This window comes from Lepus europaeus, chromosome 3 (genome assembly GCF_033115175.1).
Source record: "Lepus europaeus isolate LE1 chromosome 3, mLepTim1.pri, whole genome shotgun sequence".
In the NCBI taxonomy this organism is placed as follows: Eukaryota; Metazoa; Chordata; class Mammalia; order Lagomorpha; family Leporidae; genus Lepus; species Lepus europaeus.
The window spans coordinates 21,798,855-21,822,740 of NC_084829.1; the positions used below are offsets into that span (position 1 = coordinate 21,798,855).

Below are 23,886 nucleotides of genomic sequence, written 5' to 3' on the forward strand. Positions count from 1 at the left end.
CTCTGAACCTGCCTACTCTAGAAAACTCATATAGATGGAATCATACAATATTTCTCCTATTTTTGTCTGGCTTATTTCACTGCACATAATAATGTTTTCAGGGCTTATCCATCCTATGTCAGAACCGTGTTTTTTTTTTTTTTTTTCCAGCTGAATTGTACCACATATCACGTTTTGTTGGTCATTCATCTGCTGATGGATATCTGGGTTATTTCTACCTTTTGGTTACTGTGAATTATGTGGATATGAACATGAGAGTACAGCTCTCTGTTAGAATTCCTGCTTTTCAGTCCTTTGGGAATATACATGGGAGTGGAATTGCTAGGTCATATGGAGCTCTACATAGTTTTCAGCATAGGCGAGACAATCTGATTTATATACAGGATAGAAAAAGGAGGACCAATTATGCAGATTATTCATGTGATTTTTAGATGATACAGGACAGGTCAGGGACAAGAATATTTAGGAGAGAAAAACCCATGGGGAATGACACTATCCCATCCCATTGATACCTTGTGACTATTCAGAGAAACTGACCTTATAGGAAAGATAAAAAAAAAAAAAAAAAAAAAAAAAAAAAAAAAAAAAAGGCACTCAAAGTAAACAAAAAGAGGAAACTTAAAAACACTAACACAGAATATTTTAGGCAACTATCCATTATAGATGTTACTGCTGTTTATGAACTCCATCATATGGATGGCAGGGGCCCAAGCACTCGAGCCATCACCTGTTGCCTCTCAGGGTGCATATTAATGGAAACCTGAATTGGAGATGGAGTAGCCTCACTCTAGTATGAAATGTGGGCTCCCCAAATGGCAACTTAACCAGTGTGCCCTACACGTATCCCTGGTATCTGGTTAACCAGACTCTTTAGTGACAATCACCATGCCACCAATTCCGCACCACGTGCTCACCGATCCCTTAACCACGTGCCACGAACCGTTCTGAGTGCGACCCATGCTTTACCTCACTCCACTGTCAAAACCACAGTGATCAAATAGATTCGAGGGTCCCCAATTGACAGATGAGGAGATGTTCCCGGGTGATGATCCCACAGCAAGCAGGAGTGTCACCGTCCCAAAGCTGCAGCCTGATCCCAAGGCTCACGTAGGTAAGGGCTCCTCTGTTCTGTTTAAATGGAAGTTTGCGACAAAGAAGGCCTGGGAGCCAGGGACCTGTGGAAAGGATGTGGTGATCGATGAAGGCTGCGACGATTCTTCGCTTTTACTGTCCTCGGGACCTCTCGAGAGATGGTAAATCTGAAAAGCACTGCATCCTAATTTTATGGATTGACGTCCCACTGGACGACTGACTTGACATATGGCTTGAATATTTATGTCTCTCAGTAATTTTATATGAAGGTCCTTCAAAAAATTCATAGGAGTGCGTATTATGAAAGTGAGTGGATTTCAGAATGTTTTTGCATCAAAATAAACGTATCTTTAAAGTTCATTTCGAAGTCCTCTCACAGTGCTGTATTTGGGACTGAGAGGAATGGGGAAATTCTGCTTCTCTGGAGCCTTTTACATTTAAAACACAGCAGCCTGTGTGGAAAACAAGTGCGTTCCACTTCGTTGATTTGAACATATTCACGATTTTTATTTATTTAAAATTAAGGTTCTATTATTTTGGGCACCAAGTCAGCACGCTGGATGTGATAGGAGAAATAGACTGTCACTTTCATCATTGAAGGGAGGAGAGAAAACTACAACTTAGGGTTAGAAGCAAGCCCTGCTCTAAAGTACACATTCTTATAGTTCCCCTGAAAAGAATTTAAATGTACAAGATTATTATCAGTTTTAAAAAGAGCTTTTGCAATCTGCTTATCAAGATGTCAAATAACTTTAAAGAGCAAGTTGGGTGGCTTGACTGTGATTTTTTTTTTTTTTTTTTTAGCACTCAAAGAATACATGAACGTCCTAAGTAGAAGTGACAGAAGATTTCAACCTATTATGTACTCTCAGCTCCTCGTTTCTGGTGGAGAACCCATCCATTCCCCTGTGCTTGTCACTGAAAGTCACGGTCACTCCTTAGATACGTGCTGAGTGCCAGCTCTGAGGCAGGCACCATGCTAGGGCCTCTGCTGGTGGTGAGCAAAGCAGACAGGGGGTCCCCCACACTCAAGAACTCTCATTATATTCATGCTCAGAAAACGTTCCCATACGCAGGGTAGAAACTTCTAGCATTCATCCATATCGTCTTGTTATGTACACAGAAGTATGCATTTCCCAGACTCCTGAAGTCAGCTGGGGCCATGTGAGTAGTTCTGGCCAATGGACTTGGACAGAAATACCACATGGCTCTCGGCTGTTGAAGCAGGGGAAACCTGGCTGCCAGCAAGGCTCTTTCCTTGCCACGGACACACGGAGTCAACCTGGGGCCCTGAGCGACTGCGTGGAGCAGACAGTTCTCGATTTCAAAGAGTCTACGAAATGGTACTAAACAATCAGTGTGGGCAACAAATAAACCTTTGTGGTTATGAAAAGCCCAAGATTTCAGGGTTAATTTGTCACTGGAGTGCATTCTAGCTTAATCTGGAGCAGTATGTGTACTGTCAAGCCTGTTAGGTATAAATGGATTTGACTTCAAAACCCAGAGGTCCTAATTCCCCTTACTGAACATTTTTGACTTCAAAACCCAGAGGTCCTAATTCCCCTTACTGAACATTTTTTTTCCCCTCTGCCTCCCAACCGCCCTCAACAGCTCACGGATGCCCAAATAAAACCAGACTCATTCCTGTGGATCCTGCCACTCGACTTCCCTTACACACTGAGAAAATCTCCCTTCTACATCTGTTTCATTATGTTCCTTCTCATCTTCAAAGTGCAGTTCTAATCCTACCACATCCATGAGGCCTTCTGTGGTGGGGACTGTTTGAATATCCTCCACACACTGACAGTTCCCCACGTTGTACATTCTACCTAACTGACATAAACTTCAAAAAAAAAAAAACATTTCCCAGCCTCCTTTGTTCCTAGGGTACAAACATGAGATCCAGGTTCCACAGACAGGTGCAACACGTGTGAGACACTGACTGCTCGCATTCCTTCATGAGGGAGGCAGACAGGGGAGGGCAGACACAGCCCCACCTCCTCACCAGCAGTTCTGTGTGGATCTTGGTACTGTTTCTGGAAAACTCTGCCCAGCCCTTCCAACAATTCTGTCAGCTATCTGGTGTCCCTTTATAAATGCCTTCCTGTTTAAACTACTGAACTGCTTTCCCTTTGTCTGGAAAAAAAAAAAAAAACCCTCTGCCCCATTGCCCCATATATTCCCTGTTCAAGTCTTTAAAGGTCTTCCATCTTCCAGCCCATTTAGATCTGAAGCCATCCAGTTTAGCACTGGATATATTATAGATTTTCATTCCCATGCACATATTGTTCTCAGTCTACTCAGTGCTATACACAACAACGGGGACTTATTTCTCACAGATCTGGAGGCTGGCAAGTCCAAGTCCAAGATCAAGGCCCTGGCGGATTCAATGTCCGGTGAAGGTTTTCTGGTTCACAAATGGCAGGCACCTTTTTGCTCTATCCTTGCATGGTGAAAGGACCAAGGCAGCTCTCTGGGCCTTTTCTACAAGGGCACTCATTCCATCCATCAGGGCGATTAGGAACTGATCACTTCCCAATGCCCTACCAAACACTGGTGGTTAGGGATCAATGTATGAATCTGAGGTGGACATCAACACTCAGGCCACAGCACGTTATCTTCTCTTCCCACTAGCACTGAGCCGCCTTGAGGGCAGGGTCACATGTTAAATGCCTGTATCCCCACCAGTGCTTGGACTGGACATTCTTTAAGAACTCCTGGTGGTGCTGGTGCTATGGCATAATGGGTTAGGCTTCTGCCTGCAGCACCAGCATCCCATATGGGCACCTGTCCAATTCCCCGCTGATCCACTTCCAATCAAGGTCCCTGCTAATGCGCCTGGGAAGGCAGTGGAAGATGGCCCAAGTGCTCGGGCCCCTACACGGATGTGGGAGACCTGGAAGAAGCTCCTGGGTCCTAACTTTGGTCTGGCCCAGCTCCGGCCATTGTGGCCATTTGGGGAGAGAACCAGTAGATGGAAGATCTCTCTTTCTCTTTCTCTCTCTCTCTCTGTAACTCTGCCTTTCCAATAAAATAAATCTTAAAGAAGAACAAAAAAAGAACTCATATAAATAAATCTTAAAAAAAAAACCAAAACAAACAAACAAACAAACCTCATAGGATGATTCCATGGTTTATCATCCAAACCAGGGCATTTTGGGGAGCAGAAAAAAGGCATCACAAGTAATTATCCCAGGACAACAAGGCGAAAGCAGGACCTTCCCAGACAAAGTGAGACACGGGTTCACCTGGCGCTGACAATGACTGAGGAAAAAGGTAAAGACGTTTGCAGGAGAGGTAATACACTAGAGATGAGGGCCCTGAAGAGCAGCTCCAGACGTAGGGTTGTGTTCAGATCAGCTCTGGAGATCGGGCTGTCCTGAGGTCGCCTACACCAGGGAGGTTGGGCTCAGAGGCCCTTTCAGGATTGGCTGCAGCTGAAACATGGCTTTGCGTCTCAGAAAGCAGCTTTTTCCACTCAGTGCATCTTTCACGATGAAGAATACCTCTGGCTTTCAAGTGATGCCTTTTAGATTTGGTAAAAGAAAAAAAAATCCTAAAGTTTTAACAAGAGAAATTACACTGTGCAGGGCCACTTGTGTACCTATGTGAGACCCTTCTCCACCAAGGTCACACAAAATAGCAGTACTAGCAGGAAAGCAGCCACACAATATCTCCTCTAAGGCCAAGGCCACATCCATTATTTTTATCTCCTCGTGCAGCCCAGGGCACAGATAATGTTATGTTTGATAAATGTTACAACACATAAGAAGCTAGGTGTTACCAGTATGTTGTACACGTGGGTTAATTCAGGCTTGAATGATTGATTCTTTTCTCTTGCCCTCAGTCTTCCTTGCCCTGGAAGTCTGTCTCAAGGTCACTGCTCTTTCTGCCCCATCCAAATTGTGTGCAAAGGATGTAGAGGCAGAGAAAATGCCTGTCCCATCCCACCTTTGTGAGTGAGCACAGGACTGTACACAACACTTCACTGTATTCTGGTTGGGCTACAATAACATCCTGGAGTAGTACAAGTAAAAAGCCTCAATCCTGAGCACGTAGTAGAGGCTCATGGAAACACGGCTATTATTATTATTTATTATTATTATTATCATTATCGAGGCACAGTTAGTTCCTTGATGCATTTAATCCCCCTCGCTATACCCCAGCTACAACCCTCAGGAGGAGGAAGATTTTCATCAGTGACTGCACAATTAGTGATGCAAGTGAGACGAAAGCTAATTGTTGAGCATCACTTGGCTGTGATGGTACTTTGGATAGTACTCAAATTGGTACACGGAAGGTACTATGAACACACTAAGCACAGTCTGGGCTGGGATAATCATGCAAGTGCAGCTGCAATGCCCAATAAAACACAGCTCAGCAGCAAAGAATAAAAGCTCTGTATGCAAACGGTCAAATTCAAATATGAAAAAAAATGCACAAAATATGAAGTGTACTCTGGTTTTAATTGTGACACCAATGTAACATATGGGTAATAAAGAATTCAATCTTGTATAAAGTTTAGAAAGAAAAAAAAGGGAACTGGAAAAACTGCTTGGGATTGGAGCCAATGTCTTGGGGGTGGAAGGAAAATAGGAAGGAACACACCCTCATTTGCTTCTAACACGGTTAGCTGATCTGTTTGAAATTAGATCCACTTTCAACTGTTTTAACTTAATTATTAAGCCATTTCTTAACCTCATGAATGCAGTTTTCATGTGCTTTCAAATCTGGCCCTGAACTAATAGACCCTCTCACTTCAGTGGTTTTGGAAATGAATGTTAGATGGAGAGGAAAGCATTTTAACGGAGTTTTTCTAAGGGTCAAAGCTCTGAAAATACAGTATAGGCTGTATATAAAACTCAGTACACCTGAATATCCTGCTGGCCCTTTGTCTACTAATGAGGCAAACCATGCCACCCTTTAAAAACTTCTGCTTCCTTTCCAAGAGCAGTCGGCTGTGTGGGTGCTGAGCTACCCAGCTGCTCAAGTGAATCCATTATTAGGATCAAAGTCCCAATAGATGGGAAACAGGTGGCAGCCAGGCACCCTGGGGCAGGCTTCCCTTGACTTGTGAGAAACAGAATGGCGAGGCCAGGTCTCTGTTCCAGAATATTCTCCTTGAAAATGGGACTGAAGAATAAGAGGAAGAAATGTCTGTCTTCAGGAACAGACAACGCCTTAGGATGGTCACTGAATTTCTGTCAATTTGTCATTCCCATTATATAGGGAAACCTCCTAAATTGACACGGGTTCATATGCCATTTTGTAAGAATCTCATGGCTAGTCAGCACAAAATTTGAAAAGACAGAATACTGTGCAACTTTTATCTTCATTGACTACAGTAAAATAATGTCTTAGTATGGATCACAAGTAATGACAACAATAGTTGTGCTATTCAACATTTATGAACTGTTACACCATTTCCATGAATATCCTATAAGCAGGCACTTCTATTACCCTAATCTATAGAGGAGGGAACTGAGGGGGAGAGAGATTAAGAGTAACTGGCCCCAGATCATATCTTTTGTTAATGTGGAACAAGGATTGGAATCCAAGGAATCAGAATCCAGAATCCATGTAACTGCTATACCATACTGTACAATAAAATCCAATGGAAGCAAAGAATTTCTTAAACAAAATTAAACACCCCCCCAAAAGTTAAAATAAAAGCCAGAAAATCACTGATTTTAAAGCTATACTTACTGAATCCTTACATCAGATATATAACATGATTTTTATGCATTTTGTCCATATTATCTAATTTAATCCTCTGTGAATTGGTTGTTATCTGCATTTTACAAGGTGCTATGATTCAAGAAAATGAGTTGTACAAGATTACAGGAATCACTGTTGTAATCTCAACCCAACCCTGACGGACACCAAGTCCTCAAGCTCTTTTCACAAGGCCACCCTACCTCTTGTTTCTTTAAAGTGATCCTTTCCTACTAGGAATGAACTCAAAAGGAGAAGAGAGCCTTTGCAATACAACTGACTTTAAGTAGAAATGTGCAAGAGAAAAATGTTCTTCTTTTCATCTTCCACTAGGCACAGAATACCTTTGATTTCTTTAAGTATGGTAAGAGTCAAGTGATTTGCTATAGCATGGCCCATACAAGAAGGACCATCAGTGATAAAACTAATTAGCCTTTAATAAGATAGACAGTAGCAGCATTCATAGTCTCTTGTCTGAAGGCAGACTTATAACTCTGATACCATGTTTAACTCAATACACACCGAACATGATTAATACCACATATTTTCTCATCATTTTGCCACTCGTTCACTGTAAGCTTACTCCAGTATACAAGCTATCAGACAAGTCTCCTGCCATTGAAAAGGGAAAGGCAGTATGGACTGACCTCAGTTTACAAACATAGGCTTGGGGCTGCCATTGTGGCACAGAGGGGTTAAGTTGCTGCCTGTGACACCAGCACACCATGTCAGAATGGAGGTTCAAGTCCTGGCTGCCTCACTTCTGATCCAGTTCTCTGCTAATGTGCTTGGGAAAGCAAGTGGATGATGGCCCACATGCTTGGGCCCCAGCTATCCAGGTGGGAGACCCTGATGGAGTTTGAGGCTCCTGGCTTCAGCCTGGCCCAGCCTTGGCTGTGGTGACCATTTGGGGAGTGAACTGACAGATGAAGATCTCCCTCTCTCTCTCCCTCTCTAACCCTGCCTTTCAAAGAAATGAAATAAATCTTAAAAAATAAAATAGGCTTGTTCCTCATGTGTCAGGATGACTACTTCAAGGAAACAAACAAAAATAATTGTTGGTAAGTGTTGGTGAGAGAAACTGGAACCCTGTGCATTGTTGGTAGAAATGTAAAATGGGACAGCTGCTGTGGAAAACAGAATGGATTCCCTAAGGAAATTACAATCAGGGCTGGGCATTCGGTGCAGTGGTAAAGACACTGGTTGGGATGCCACATCCCACACTGAATGCCTGGTTTGAGTCCTGGCTCTTTTGCTTCCAAACCCAGCTTCCTGCTAATGTGCACCCTTGGGAGGGATCACATGATAGCTAAAGGACTAAGGTCCCTGTCACCCACATGGGAGACCCAGATTGAGCTCTGGGTTCCTGGCTTTGGCCTGGCCCTGCCCTGGCTGTTGTGGACATTTGGGGAGTGAACCAGCAGATGGAAGATGTCTCACACTCTTTCTGTGTCTCTGCTTTTCATATAACGTAAACAATTTTTAAAAAATTAAAATCAGAATTACTATGTGATCCAGCAGTCTCACTTCTGGGTAAATACCCAAAAGAGTTGAAAGCCGAGATTTGAGGAGATACTTGTGCACCCTTGTACACAGCAGTATTGTTCACTAATAGCCAGAAAGCAGAAGCAACCCAAATGTCTATCCATGGATGGATGGATAAACATGACGCAGGATACATGTGCAATAGAATATTACTCAGCTTCTAAAAGGGGGGAATTTCTGACACGTGCTACAACATGGACATTCTATAAGGTGAAATTAGCAAGGCACAAAAAGAAGACAAATGCTGTATGACTCTAATTGGAAAACTGCTGTGCTGTTTGATCAGGTTTGTAGGATCAAAGTTGACTAAAGTTAGCAGAGGTTGGTGGAAAGAGAAAATAGGGAATTATTGCTTAACATGTACATAATTGCTTAATGTGTCAGTTTTCAAAGATTAAAAGAATTCTGGAGATTGGTCAAACAACAGCGTGAATGAGATGAATACTACTGAACTATTAACATAAACATGGTTGAAAACTGTATGTTCCACATAGATTTTACCACAAACAACAAAAACACAAGTCAGTAAGACCTAGATTATCAATCCTAGCTTGCCTCTCTCATCTTCTAATTTTGTGACTCTGGGTAAGTTCTTGAGTTATTGATGCTCTGATTCTGTATCTGTGAAATGGGGATAGTAACAGTTCCTTCCCCACGCTAGGAGTGAATGCATCTAAGACAATTAGCACAGCACTCAACCAAAACAAGCACTTTCTATTTGCCGGCTTTGGTCACTGCAGCAGGTGTGAAGATTTTAACCAATGGCAATGATGGGGCAGTTAATTTAAGATTCAATAATACATTGTGATTGTGGTCTTTTTTTTTTTTAAAAGGAATGTTTATCTTTTAGAGATATTTACTGATAAATTTCTAGAGGAAATAAAATGATAAATGGGTATCTCTCAAAAACTAACCAGGGAGGAGGGAATGGGAGCAGATGAGAACATGGGGACCATAACACTGCCTAGGACTTGGCAGCCGTCACAGATGGGCAGTAGGTATGTGGGGTTAGTATCCTATTCTATTTTTGTATGTGCTTGAAATTTTCCTACATACATTTCTGTAATACAGTTAAAACAAAAAAATCACCAATGCCTATCTTGGAGAATGACACTATGGAAATTTTTCATACCACTGAACGGTCAAAGAGTTGGTATAGAGGACATCAGGTCCTGTCTACTAGAGGTTTTCTTTAGTGTAATGATTGAGCAGCAGTTTTCCAAAGGAATCTCAATCATATAATAAGATGATTCCAATAAATAGATCACCACAAAATAAGGTTACACGTGAGAGCATAGCAAAACTATCAAAGCTTTTAACATCTCAAATTGTGTTTTTCTTAAGTTTCCTATTCTTCAGGCTCTTTGCACTGTGCACACACATGCACAAACATACACACACACAGGTTTTGCACATTTCCACCTTGATTTTGATAACCACTCTCTGAAGAGTGATGAGTACCTACACGGGAGAGTATCTCTAGCATGCAAGGAGACGTTTGCCCTCGTTTCTGAAGCTGGTATTGGGAAAGCTTGATTTTACTCCAGTGTTACACCAGAACTGTCCTTATAAAAATCCAATACTGCTCCCCGACTTGGGAATCCTTTCCCTAGACAGTGGCTTGCGAACTTCAGGTTATACCACATACTGGTATCATCTGGAGGGCCTGTTAAAACACAGATTACTCACTCCCACTCCTGGATTTTCTGATTCAAGAGGCTTAGGGCAGAGCCAAGAATCTGCATTTTCACAAGTTCCCAGACAACGCTGATGCTGTGAGTCTGGGGGCCACGCTTTGAGACTCGCTGCTCTGGAACATCTATGAAAACTCGTATGTGTTTCTGCTCCCTCCATGCCATTTCCATCCTAAGAAAAAGGTCCCCTGACATATTCCACAGAAAAGCTCATGATCCAGCCTTCCTTTGATTTATATTTATCCCTTTGAGCTTTGGGATGCCTTCCATTGAATAATTATTACGCAAACTTTTTCTGAAGTTAATTACATTTATTCAAAAATATTCCTTATTAGGTTGGAGGTGCATTTTGGCATCCCATCTTCCCTAAACATAATCAGACTAATTCTGTCTCTCTTTCCTATTTTCCCATTCTTCTCTTTGTCCATTCCATTGATCAAACTGAAAAGAGGAAGAGTAATAATCATAAAAATATGTTGTTATGTGGCTTTTCCATTAGAATATGATTTCTTAGAGGACAGTAACCTCTTCATTTGTTATAACTTTCTTTTTCTAATATGTTATGGGCATCCATCTATTATTATTTGAAAATAACAAGGCTTGATATCAACTAATATTTGTAGAATTCAAAGTCCAGCCAGGCATTTGGTTCATTTATTCTTTTTTTTTTTTTTTGAAGATTTTTAAATTTATTTGGAAGTCGGAGTTATGGCGGGGGAGAGAGAGAGAGATCAAGAGAGAGAGAGAGAGATCTTCCAACTGTTTACTACCCAAGGCCTAGGCTGGGCCAGGCTGAAGTCAGGAGCCAGCAGTTTCTTCTGGGTCTCCCACGGGGTGGCAGGAGCCCAGGTACTTGGGCCATCTTCCGTTGCTTTCCCAGGTGCATTAGTAGGGAGCTGGACTGGAAGAAGAGCAGCCAGGACACAAACCTGCAACCTTATGGGATGCCAGTGTTGCAGGCGGTGGCTTTGCCTGCCAGATCACATCGTGGGCCCCTAATTCAGTCACAGACTCTTCTTAGAGTGCTGGAGGTCTCTAATGATCACTACTCACTACCACGTCACACTTGGACGACTGAGGCTCAGGGAACCCGGTGGTGTACAAGCGGCCGTCACAGCTGGTACTGCAGATCCTGTGATTCAGTCTCCTGACTCCCAGCCCAGGCTTCCTCCCTGCTCTGTCGGACCTCTTGTTTCATTAAAGGAGGCCAACAGCGCCTGAAGTGAGACAGAGTAATCTGAAGCATGGGAATGCTGTTCCAGAAAAACTGAGGAATAGCCAAGACTTAGAAAGATAGAAATTCTGATCGGACTGGTTCTCTGACACTGAGTATTGCTCCAATAGAGGACACAGGAACACACCACTGCCCAGATCCCCCAAAATAAAGTGTAGTGCATAAGCACAGCTCAAACAATGAACAAAACAACAGAATTATTAGTGGCAAAGTCTTCCACCGCCTGGTCTTTCTAGATGCAACTGGATCGGGAAGAAGGGAAAAATAATAACTTGGCAAACACCAATGCTTACCAGGAATAGCACTTGTTAGTTCACACGCACTGTTGAATGTACCCCTTTCATCAACACTGTGAGATCAGCATCACTACTCCCATTTAACAGACCGAACTGAAGCTCCAAGGAGTCCTGAGCCCAGGGTAAACTGGCAAGTCCAAACACAAACCCAGGTCTATGCAACTGCACGGCCAACCTTCATCCATATCAGGTTAAGCTGACTTCTGTAAGAAAGTGCTTTATGGTGTACTTTCAAAGAGCACGAGCAGCCTCAGTCCAGCCATAACAGACTTCCAGATGCACACACTGGAGTTTTAAATCAGAGTGGGAAAAAACCTCAACTGCTAAACTTGCTAAAATATGTTTTGCACTCTTTGCTATTTGCCTAATCTGTAATGCAATCTGTAACTGCAAGACTCCTGTTCTTGATATAGTTCTGAACAAGCAACTCTAACAAGTCTTCCCATGCAAGGCCTCTGCCTCCTGTGTCTCCCCATCTCCTAATCCCATCCAATCCCCTTCCCCCTCCTATTAGCCCAGCAACTGGTCCAGGCATCCAATCGCCTGCCCCATCTTAGGTGATGTCCTGGAAGACTGTCACTCCCAAAGTACTCAGTACTGGGGGGAGGGACCTACTCAGCAGGAGATAAAAGGGCGCTTGGTTCCTGTGTTGGGTGTGCCTTGCAAGGTCATGAATAAAGCCTTGCTTCTTGCTACCTCCATGGGTCTGAGTCCATCCCGCAGTGGGTGGGTGGACTCAGGTGGGCATATTGCCCACAACTTCTTCACTTAGGAGTTCCACAGCCATCGTCAGCTGTCAGAGGTTGAAATGCCCGAGGCATGATTACAACCTCTATCATCTTTTTAAAAGCCCTACAGCATGGAATTTGTTCTTTCTGATGAATCTGTTTTGGTTTGGAGTGTCAGCAAAAAACGCACGTAATAGTACAAGAAATTAAAAAAAAAATACGGCCTTTTGACCCTTAAAAGTTCGGTGTATCTTGAAAAATTGACAAACAATAATGGAGACCAAAAACAATGTCCATTAATTTATAGCAAGTTACAGATGGCGAACAAAGACTTACGTGCTGTTTCCTAAAATGTAAGTACCCAAATCAGTCTTCCTAATGCTGTGGCCTCACACACGCCACACAGCTGTTTCCAGAGGCCCAGGAGGGCCAGCAGCCAACTGACTGACCTTTTCCCTCCTCTTACTTTTGGGCCCCCTGGTATGGAGCAGGGCTGTGGGTAGAACTAATGGTACTGTCTTCTAGGCTGGAAGAAGAGACAGCAGAATAGAAAGGCTGACCCACATTAAATGGGGGTGCCTTTTTAGAAGGTAACTGGAAATTAGTTAAGGAACTAGTAAGGGGACATGACTTTTCCTTATCTGTGTATTAATGATGATGTTTGAGAACACTAGCCTTTCACACAGGCATGTACGAGGAGGCTTCAGGAAGTTCATGGCAGAGTGGGTGTTTCGCCTGGTGGTGAAGATGACTAAGATGCCCGCATCCCAGATGGGAGTGTGGCTGGGCTCAGTTTCCGGCTCTGCTCCCAACTCCAGCTTCCCGCTGAAGCCCACTCTGGGAGGCAGTGGTGACGGCACGCGTAGCTGGGTTTCTGCCATTCATATGAGAGATCTGGATTGCGTTCCCGGCTCTCGGCTTTGACTTCGGCGAAGCCCTTGGCAGGCACGTGAGGAGGAAACTAGCAGATGGTAGTGGTTACGTGTGGGTGTATGTGTGTGCACTTTCTCACAAATAACTAACCAACTAACAAAAGTTCACGGAAAATGTGTTATGAAAAGGTTATGCACGGATTTCAGAAATTTTTGTACCGGCTGGCGCTGTGGCTTAACAGGCTAATCCTCCGCCTTGTGGCACCGGCACACCGGGTTCTAGTCCCGGCTGGGGAGCCGGATTCTGTCCCGGTTGCCCCTCTTCCAGTCCAGCTCTCTGTGTGGCCTGGGAAGGCAGTGGAGGATGGCCCAAGTGCTTGGGCCCTGCACCTTCATGTAAGACCAGGAGAAGCACCTGGCTCCTGGCTTCGGATAGGCGAGATGCGCCGGCCACAGCGGCCATTGGAGGGTGAACTAACGGCAAAAAGGAAGACCTTTCTCTCTGTCTCTCTCTCTCACTATCCACTCTGCCTGTCAGAAGAAAAAAAAAAAAAGAAAAAGAAATTTTTGTACCAAAATAAACTTATCTTTTAACTTTATTTTTCCATGAACTTTTGGAAGGACCCTTATATGGAAGGAATCTGTTGTGAAATTCTCTGTGGCACTTTAAAATCAATTGTGTAAAACACACTATGTAAAAACACAAAAACTAAGCCAATACTTTCTAAAGTATTAGCTAATATTTCAAAAGCCAAACCCCTAGCAATACAAGTTAAATGCCAGATCACATTGCTCTTTGCTAGCTGTCCATTCCAACCTTGAAATGGGACTTTTTAAGAGGAAAAAACACTAGCAGAGCAGGCAGTAGGTGCGGCAGGTAGGATGCTGCTTGGGACACCTGTATCCCACATCAGAAAGCCTGGGTTTGAGCCCTGGATCCTCTTCTGATTCCAGCTTCCTGCTGATGTGTAACCCGAGGAGTCAGGAGCTGATGGCTCCCACTCAGGTGGAGGACCTGGATTGAATTTTTACCTCCCAGGCATTTGGGGAGTCTCTTGCTTTCACTAGCTTTCTGTCTGTGTCTCTGTCTCTCTGAGATTAAAAAAAAATTAAAAACTAGCAAAAATGAATGGCATTACAACTGCCCTGGGTGAGCAGGAGGACGCACTGAGCATGGGGTTCAGCAAAAGCTTTCCATCGTGTGCAAGATCAGAGGCCCTGCTCACAGACCCTTTCTATGCACATACTGAGTTTAGCAATTGTCACTCTGGTTGGCCCCGAGAGTCCAGCACCACCGCCCGTGGGAATACAAAGTGCCTTCTTTGTCACTATTCCCAAAGGAGAGCTATACTTCCTTTATTTTCATTAACATGCCCTTTCAATTTATTTTGAAAGAAAAGATAACACATAGATTAAAACCATCTTGGAATTACATGGTCAGATAAATATCAGTCATCTTTTTGCTGTATGTTAAGTCATTGCCATATACTTTTTTTTTTCTTTGAGCGCTTAACAATTGTGTTGGAGAAAGGACCTCAAATGATGCTTAGAAATGTGATACACATTTCCATTTCACACTCCATCAGCTTTTACAACTGTAACTCAATGCAGTGTAGGAGAGAGCTTGGCAAACAGCCATATTTACCAAGGTAGAAAATAGAGGGCAGTTACCTTTTTTTTATAGAAAGGAAAAAAAAATGTTTAATTTTCACTCCACATGACCAAAGGGGATATCCAGCTCACGCCACAGAGAAAGGCTCCATACCACATACGCAACATGGTTTGCTGCCCGTGCTAATGGAGGTAGGTTTCTGCTAAATCAGAAACAGCTCTGTAAGGGAAGAAAGAAAACCTTCCTTTCCTCCTCATCCCCTCTACTGCGGATCTGCTGATACCGAGGCGAGCTGCATCAGATCCTCCTCGGTGTTGAATCTCTCACCTGCACAGAATGCTTTCACCCTCAGCTTCTGGCCTGCGAGCAGAAAGTAGCTTATTCCCTTTACAGCAGACAAGCAAAGCCATAGGCAGCAGCAAAACCACATTTTTCTCATTCAGATTTCAATCTGTCAGAAAGGATTAGAGCCTCATGCATACATAAAAGGGGAACTGTCTAAGATCGCGGAGTCACTGGGCCTCCCCTTCGCTCGCAGGGCCCGGGGCCAGGGGCAGGAGAGCATCTTTTACTCACCTCTGTCAAGCCCGAGACTTCCCCCTTTGCTAACGGTTTGCTGATGGACGGCGTGTACACTTTGGCGTCTGACACTGGTTGTCCTTTCATAAAATGTTTCCCTGATTCATAAATGTCCACTTCAACCATTTTCCCCATGAATGCGGGGTTCTTTGGCACTAAAACCTTTAAAAAAAATTCAGAAGGCTTAGTCTTTTAAAAATAAAATTTGATTTTCAGGACAGTTTTAGATTTGCAGAAGCATCACAAAGATAGTACACAGAGTTCCCTGCTCACTCACATCCAGTCCCCTCGACTATTCACATCTTAGGTCGCTATGATACGTTTGTCACAATTAATGAACCCAAACTGATAGATTCCTATTAACCATGATTCGTGCCTCAATCAGACTTCCTCAGCTGTCCTCTGATGCCCTTTTTCTATTCTACAGTGGGCTTTGCCCTTCCAGTTGCTCCAGGAGGCACTGCTGGGAGGAGTCCCAGCTCCAGGCAGTGCTCTCACTCCCAGGCCTCCTGTCTGGAGCCATGTGCAGGGCAGATCTGGGAAACACCCCCAGGAGGCAGCCAGCACCCCTGGGACAGGCCTTTGATATTCTGCTCTTAGCTGGCCCATGCAATGCAGAAAAGTGAGACAGAATTAATGAAAGCCTTATACTTTTAATACCTTCCAAGTTAGCTGTCAGAGTAATGATTTGAATACCTACTTCAAATAAAGGCCTGTGTGCATGTGCGTGTGTGTGTGCGTGTGTGCGTGTGTGTGTGGTGTATGGTCGGTCATACACATGTGTGGGTTTCCGGGGAGGAGGAAGACCATTTAAAAGCAGCCTTTTCAATAAGCCCAGATATTGGTGTTGGCGCTACACGACTCCTCTGATGGCTGCCCTTCATTTCTTCTGTTCTGTCGGTGTGTGCTTGTCGGCCCTGGGAGCCCACCTCCACATAGAAGCCGCTCCTCTATGGGGACTTTGGCCAGTTCACAGGAAACTGTCAGACGGTCTCGTTCCACTAGATAAAAGCACTTGTTGACCTGGAGCAAATGTTTTCCCTCCCTCGCAGCTTATAGGTGGTTGTGTGCATTCTGTCTCCCTCACACTTCTATTTTAGTACTGCAGCTACTTGCCAACCTTTTCAAGTGAGGATCCAAAACAAACAGACTGGTTCTAATCCAGCGATACTTTGCTATTTAGATACAATCTTCACCTCTGGAACTCATCTTATTGAGAAATACAATTCCTATGATAGCTTTGATATGCTTCATTGTAGAAACCAACAGAAACCAAAAAAAAAAAAAAAAGGATGAGAGCCATAGCCAGTCTCTTGGAGAAGCAAAATCAGTTCTTGGTCTTTTGTGAGTTTGATTTTTATGACCACCAAGTACACTGTTTCATCAGAGTGCAGAAAACAGGTCACCTGGGTGGTGAATGACTCACAGCAAGCAAATGCACTGGAGACCTCCGGGCCCAGGCTACGGAAGCCCTTTTATATCAGGTTTTAGAAACTAAGGAAACCTCCCGAGCAAAGTGTCCCCAGGAGATCTGGTGCTGTTCTGGGGCAAACTATCCCTCCTGGATCTGCATGCAGGACCCGTATGTTTTCCTCCTCCGGTTTTAATAATTGGAAAAAGCCCGACTGCTTTAAATGGGAGGAAATGGCTAATGAGGCATGCCACTGCCTTTAAAATGAAGGGAAAAAAGCTCCCTGCTGAGGCACCAACCCAGATGGCAGGGGAAAGGAGAGGAAAGAGGCAACCAAACCACAGTGGAGCTGCTCCCCCAGGGGCGCCCAGCAGGTGGGTCTGCACAGGACAATGGCTCTCTGGAGTATGTTGATGGCATGGGGAGCGGGCAGAGGCTCAGTGCACACACGGGGCACTGGAAACCCTTGCTCAGCAGCAGTCTCTCCTGGGTGCTGAGCAGAGCACGTGTCGCCTAGGCTCTGAAAAGCTCCATTCGCATTTCCCGAGGGCAGGGCTTTCCAAAGCTGGCGCTGCGGCACAGCGGGGTTAAGCCATTGCCCGGGACGCCAGCATTCCATAGGAGTCCCAGCTGTTCCACTTCTGATCCTGCTCCCTGCTAATATGCCTGGGAAAGCAGCAGAAGATGGCCTAAGTGTCTGGGCCCCTGAACCCATGTGGGAGACACAGATGAAGCTCCTGGCTTCAGCCTGGCCCAGCTGGCTGCTGTGGCCATTTGGGAGTGAGCCAATGGATAGAAGATCTCTTCCTTTCTGTCTCTCTCTCTCTCTCTCTCTCTCTGTGTATGTCTTTGCTTCTCATAAATAAATAAATCTTTTAAAAAGTATTTTCATGCTCTAGCTCCATGACCCTTAAGGAAAAAAAAAGCAATTCTCACCTAGTACAGAAAGGAACACAAAAGTAGGGAACCCCTTCTGACTTGAAGCGAAGCTCACACAGTGCACAATGAGCCATGATAAATCCTACAGCCCTGGGAGAGGCCCCCCGGGGGAGGAGCAGTTCCTCCCCGGTCCCCGCCAGTCACGGAGGGAGGCGCCCTGTTTGCAGTTGTTTCTGAGTTGCTTTCCCATGGGCGAAGTGGAATCTCAGGTGCTGCTGAGAAGTCAGGCTCCGGGCGGGGCGGGGAAGGGAGGCCGGGAAGTGGGGAGGCCTGGGCACGGGCTCCACAGGAAGTCGTCGGGTTGAGCCTCACACTGGTGTCCACAGTTGTTCACACAACTTGAGCTGAGTCCTGCACGTTTGCTCCCAGCACAGTTATCAATGTAATTGTTTTTTTTTTTTTTTTTTAATGTTAAAACTAAACACAACTGGAAAACCAGCCGCCCAACCAGACAAAGAACCTGTGATGTGACAGCAGCGGAAATCCCTGCCCTTGATACTGGTGTCGCCCAGGTAGACATCCTTCCTGCCGCCTTGGCGGGACTTCCCCCAGCGTGGCCAGGCTGTGGGAATTCTGGCAGTGCTGCATGCTTGGGTTTAAACTCCCAAAGGCCTAAGGCTGGTCCTGTCAAAGATTAATGCCGACCAAAACACGCCCTAACTATACTCACTCCTTTGTATAGAGGGTATTATGGAAGAAGTCACAAAGCTAAGCCCTGGGATAGCCTACTGGCTTCGTGCTATAACATAGCTTTGTGGTGACAAGATTCAACTCTCTCCCCTCTTTTAAATCTCCTTTGCTTAAACGTTCAGAATCCCTCCTCATTTTGGGGGAAACCCGAGAACACTAACGTGCTTCTTACCTGCTCATAGAATCGATTGTGTGCAACATAAAACTTGGAGTCAAACGATTCTTCTGTTACTAACACTTGTTGTCTCTCGCCGATCTGTGGAGAGGGGCAGAAAAGGACAGATAAGGACAAACACCCGAGAATGTACAAATATTAAATATTCCAACCCAGACAGATCTGCACCGAGGAGTGTCCTCCCGGATTTAAAGTGGACTTGATATTGCAAGTCATTTAACAGCTAAACACTGTTCAAATCATTCATTCAAATGTCTTGACACACAGCAACTGTACAGTAATATAAAGTGAGCATAGTAGGAACTCTTATTTTCTTACATGACGATGAAACAGAATTTGATCTTATTTTTTTCCTTTAAACATAAGTGGGATAATTAAAGCTTCTAAGACATACCAAAATCTTCTAAATATCACTGTTTCTTGAAACAAAGTTGCAAAACAAGCCAGAACAAGCTGCTTCTAATCCAAATTCATGAAAATATTTTGGCAATATGAAAGAATAGTAATAAACATTAATTTGAGCTATGAGGGATATAACTCTAAAGAAAATGCCTCCAAAAGCTAGTCATTAGACCCTTGTATCTCAATGTTTCAAATGTTGCATTTCATTCAGAAGAGACTAATGCACACAGCTATTATTATATACTTTTTCTGTCACATGCAACTGTCTCTTTGCTATAGCCGTGACCTTATGTCCATTTTTGAAAAGAAAGAGAAAAAATATAGGGTTATTAGATCTATACTTACAGTCTAAGTACACATTTTTTAATAACCAAGAAGTGAAATAAGTCAAAACAATGGTTAAAGAAATGGGGTTATTCTAACACACACACACACACACACATACCTGCCATTTCCCAGTTGATTCCACTGTGAAATGCAGCATTTAAAGTATCAATGACTTTTTTTTTTTACAATGTTGTCAAAATGTCTGATATAGCAAACCAGCTGTATTGAATGACTGCGCCCAGAATTATTTTTGCCACTGCTACTTGATAAATACAATCCTCGGACTGAAGCACATTGGCAAGACGATTTTCTAAAAGAAATTCCTATCCTCATCTGCGGGTCTTGTCACCAAGTTCAGAGAGTTTCCATTTAGGAAACGTAAACACAGCTGCACTAAATAGACCACCTAACAATTAAAAACAACAAAAAAAATCGAATTCGCCTCTCCATCAGACACTGCCAACACCTAAATACACCATGATTTACTATCTATTTTGCTAACTCATTCAAAACGCAGCACTTGTAGTCAAAGGTTGTACTGTCTCTGCTATGAGTTGACACTAAGCAAGACTCATACCACTCCCTGAAAAACAATGAAAGTTCCTGGAACATTAATTTGTTATACAAAAACCAAGTAGCAGAGACCAACGTTGTGGTAACAACAGGTTAAGCCACCTCTTACAATGGCAGCATCCCATATTCAACCCCAGTTCTAGTCCCAGATTCTCTGCGTCCCATCCAGTTCCCTACTACTGTGCCTGGGAAGGCAGAAAAACATGGCCTAAGTACTTGAGTCCCTGCCACCTGTGTGGCAGACTTGGAGGAAGTTCCTGGCTCCTGGCTTCAGCCTGGCCCAACCCTGGCTACTGTAACCATTTGGGGAGTGAACCAACAGATGTAAGATCGATCTCTCTCTCTCTCTCTTCCTGACTGTTACTCTGCCTTTCAAATAAATAAATAAATAAACCCTAAAGAAAAAATCAGGTAGCCAAAAAATAAAAGTTTCTCTAATGTCCACTTTGAGCTTCAAGGGCTGTATCTCAAAAAAGACTGGTAAATATTGGGTTTCACTGAAATATATTCTGGAAGAAAACTTTAGAATGTTTGCACACATTTCACAGTATGAGTTGCTCATGACTCAGGATAAGTATCTGTCAATGGTTCTTCAGGAAATCTGCAATTACACTTCATCTAACGTTAAGTTTTCAGGAAATCAGCCTAACAACAATTCTATGAAACTGCAGAGTCGTTGAAAATGGATGCTGTCACTTGCCTCTCACTAGGATTAATGTGGACAGGTGTAGCCATCATTTGGGGGCTATCCTATTTCATCTGGAGACGACCCCGATGACAGTAACATATACACATCGAGTTGTTAGAAAGACTTGTTCTGTTTATACAGTGTGGGGTTGGGCTCTCCATCAACCATCAGAGAACCGTTTGTGGGTGAGTATTTAAATATTATTTGTCAAAGGGATTTGGGAGAATTGCCAACTACAGTGGTTTACAAGGGCAAGCACCTCTTTAGTCAATGGGTTTGTGGCCTCAGGCCAGGGGCCTGGACTCACTGATGAGGCCCTACAAATTCTGCAGAGGAATCACACAGTCGGAACGAGCATGAGAAGGCGCTGGCTTTGATCAAAGCTGCTGCAAATCAACTCCACCCCCTAAAGAGATAAAACAAATTATAGAAGCTCCCGTATTTTTTTGAAGTTGTGTTGAAGTAAATTTCAAATATAACCTTTAAGAGAATCAACTATTTCAGATACCTTAAGATTTATTTATTTATTTGAAAGTCAGAGTTACACAGAGATAGAAGGAGTGGGAAAGGGGGGGAGAGAGAGAGAGAGAGAGAAGGAGAGTGAGGCCTTCCATCTGCTGGTTTACTCCCCAATTGGCTGCAATGGCCAGAGCTGTGCCAATCTGAAGCCAGGAGCTTCTTCTGGGTCTCCCAGAAGCAGGTACAGGGGCCCAAGGACTTGGGCCATCTTCTGCTTTCCCAGGCCATAGCAGAGAGCTGGATCAGAAGTGCAGCAGCCAAGACTTGAACCGGTGACCATATGGGATGTCAGTACTGCAGGTGGCAGCTTTACCTGCTACAGTCCAGCACTGACCTCTCAGATACTTTTTAAAAGCAGTAAGGTAAGGAAGGAGTTCAGATGGAACTCTTGAAGAAGCAACTTCGGCTGGGTGACGGTAAAGGAAATACATAGGCTAAACAAATATGCATAAGCCTCAAGTCTCTCTATACTTTCCAACTGTTGTTATCTCTACCCAACATAATAAGCCATTGGGATTAAAGACCCTTACACAGGACTAGTGTTCTGGTGCAGAGTGTTAAGCTGCCAATCATGATGCCAGCATCTCATCTGGGGAGTGAACCAGCAGATGGAAGATCTCTCTCTCTCTCTCTGTAACTCTGACTTCCAAATAAAATTTTTGTTTAAAAGAGAGAGAGATAGAGATAGAGATAGAGATAGAGAGAGAGAGAGAGAGAGAGAGAAACCTCACCCAACAGTAGAGACCACCCACAGGTAATTTGCCAGCTAACATCACTCTGAAAGACAGCCAAAATCCTGGAAATATGTAAGAGGTTGAAAACCATGGTTGGCAAAAGACTTTTGACTCACAACACGATGGCGCTGTTGTGCAGAGATGATTAAGATGCTGCTGGAATGGCACATGCAGAATGTTCCAGAGGTCAGTGTAGGCAACGTGTCAAGGACACAGAAGGGAAGGAGCACATGGATGTAGCGGGAGCCGAGGGAGAAGAGTGGACAAGTTATTCAAACACACCCGATGTTCAGACAGGCCTGTAGGGGAGGAGGACAGAGGGCCTGACAGATAATTTTTAAACTGAAAGAGATGTGACTATATTTTGGGGTTGCAGTTTCCTCATCTACAAACTGGGAGGCGGGCAGAAGTGGATGGGGAGCAGGGCTGGTGAGCAGGTGGATGCTAATACCTACACAGAGTTTCCACTCCATATACTCAGTCATTCATGGGAGATCCATAGGTCAAGGACGGACGTGCCCTCAAAGGAACCACATGAAGGAAATTATGTGCTCCAGATCATTTTTATAGTAAATGCACGCTTAGTGCCCTCTGCAAATTACAGACATTTCCTTGCTGCGTTTTAACAATTTCATCTTTATTATTTTTTTTTTTTTAAGATTTACTTGAAACAGAGTGACAGATGTTGTAGGAAAGAGACAGAGAAAGTGATTGAGAGACAGAGACCTTCCATCCACTGGTTCACTCACCAAATGTCTGTTAGCCAGGACTGCGCCAGGCTGATGCCAGGAGCCAGGAACTTCATCAGGGTCTCCCATGTGGGTAGCAGGAACCCAAGTACTGGGGTCATCATCTGGTAACTCCATGGCACATTTGCAGGAAGCTGTATTGGAACTGCAGAGTAGCTGGACTGACACAGGCACTCTGCTATGGGATGCCAGCGTCCCACGTGGTGGCCTAACCCACTGCAGCATGACACATGCCCCAGAGCTTGATCCTTAGTACCCACCAGAAGGCAAAATCTCTCAAAAGGCTATTGCAAGACCTGCTGTTGGCTGAAAGCAGCCTGTCAAAGTTTCCACGAAGACCTTTTCCTTCTGATTTGCTTCACAGGTGTATAATTTATAGGTGATTAAATAAGATGTCTATTAAATTTCTGGTATATGTTAGAACTTAAGAGCCAGGCTTGGGAATACAACTCCTTGTGACAGCATTTCTATGGGAGATTCAGTTTTCCTTTACAATGCTTGGATCTTTAGGAAGATAACTTGATTCTGATGATCTGAACAAAATGGGCAATTCTGACCATTAAACCTTGTTCCCTTACTGAACTCAGTTCTATGGACTTTTGAAAATGATTGTCAGTCTTGGTACCAACTTTAACAAACTGGGAATCCCTGTGCTTTGTAATGTATTCATCAAATCTAAAATGTATTCATCAAATGTAATGTTTCCTAAGACACCCGGACCTTCATTTAGTTCACTGTAAACTTATTTTATGAAAAATGGACTAGCAAAAATAGTCTTGGAAAACCACCCCTCCATTTCTCAAATTGGTTCACTGAAGTGAGGAGAAGTGCAGACAAAGGCCCCACAAGACCCTGGTTCACAGGTGGTCTGGAGCAGACCCTGGATGTGAGGGAGCGGGCTGTGTGGGAAGGAGTGGGGAGAGACTACGAGGAAAGCTCTTCCATAGACGAGGGGACTGGAGGGGCTGGCGCTGCAGTGGATGCTGGTTCAAGTCCTGGCTGCTCCACTTCTGATCCAGCTTCCTGCTAATGTGCCTGGCAAGGCAGTGGAAAATGACATGAGTGTTTAGGCCCCTGCATCCACGTGGAGGAAGCTTCTGGTTCCTGGCTTTGGCCTGGCCCAGCCTTAGCCATTGCAGCCATTTTGGGCGGTGAACTAGGAGATGGAAGATCTCTCTCTGGTCTTTCCTTCTCTCTCTGCAATTCTGACTTTCAAATAAATAAATAAATAATTCTTTAAAAAAAAATGCAAGAGGGGACTTAAAAAACCTTGTAGAAAATAGAATTGAAAGATAAATATATCTTGGTACAA

General features: G+C 44.0%; 1 protein-coding gene across 1 annotated transcript in view; it reads right to left on the reverse strand.

Annotated features, from left to right (window-relative positions):
- The window catches only part of CDKAL1 (CDK5 regulatory subunit associated protein 1 like 1), a 737,125-nt gene that overhangs the window by 32,486 nt on the left and 680,753 nt on the right, over positions 1-23,886 (reverse strand). The window contains exons 13-14 of the mRNA XM_062185315.1: positions 18,580-18,663; positions 15,365-15,529 (exon numbers count right to left, since the gene is read on the reverse strand). Of these exons, the coding sequence (XP_062041299.1) occupies positions 15,365-15,529; positions 18,580-18,663 (249 nt within the window). The remainder of the gene's footprint in view (positions 1-15,364; positions 15,530-18,579; positions 18,664-23,886) is intronic.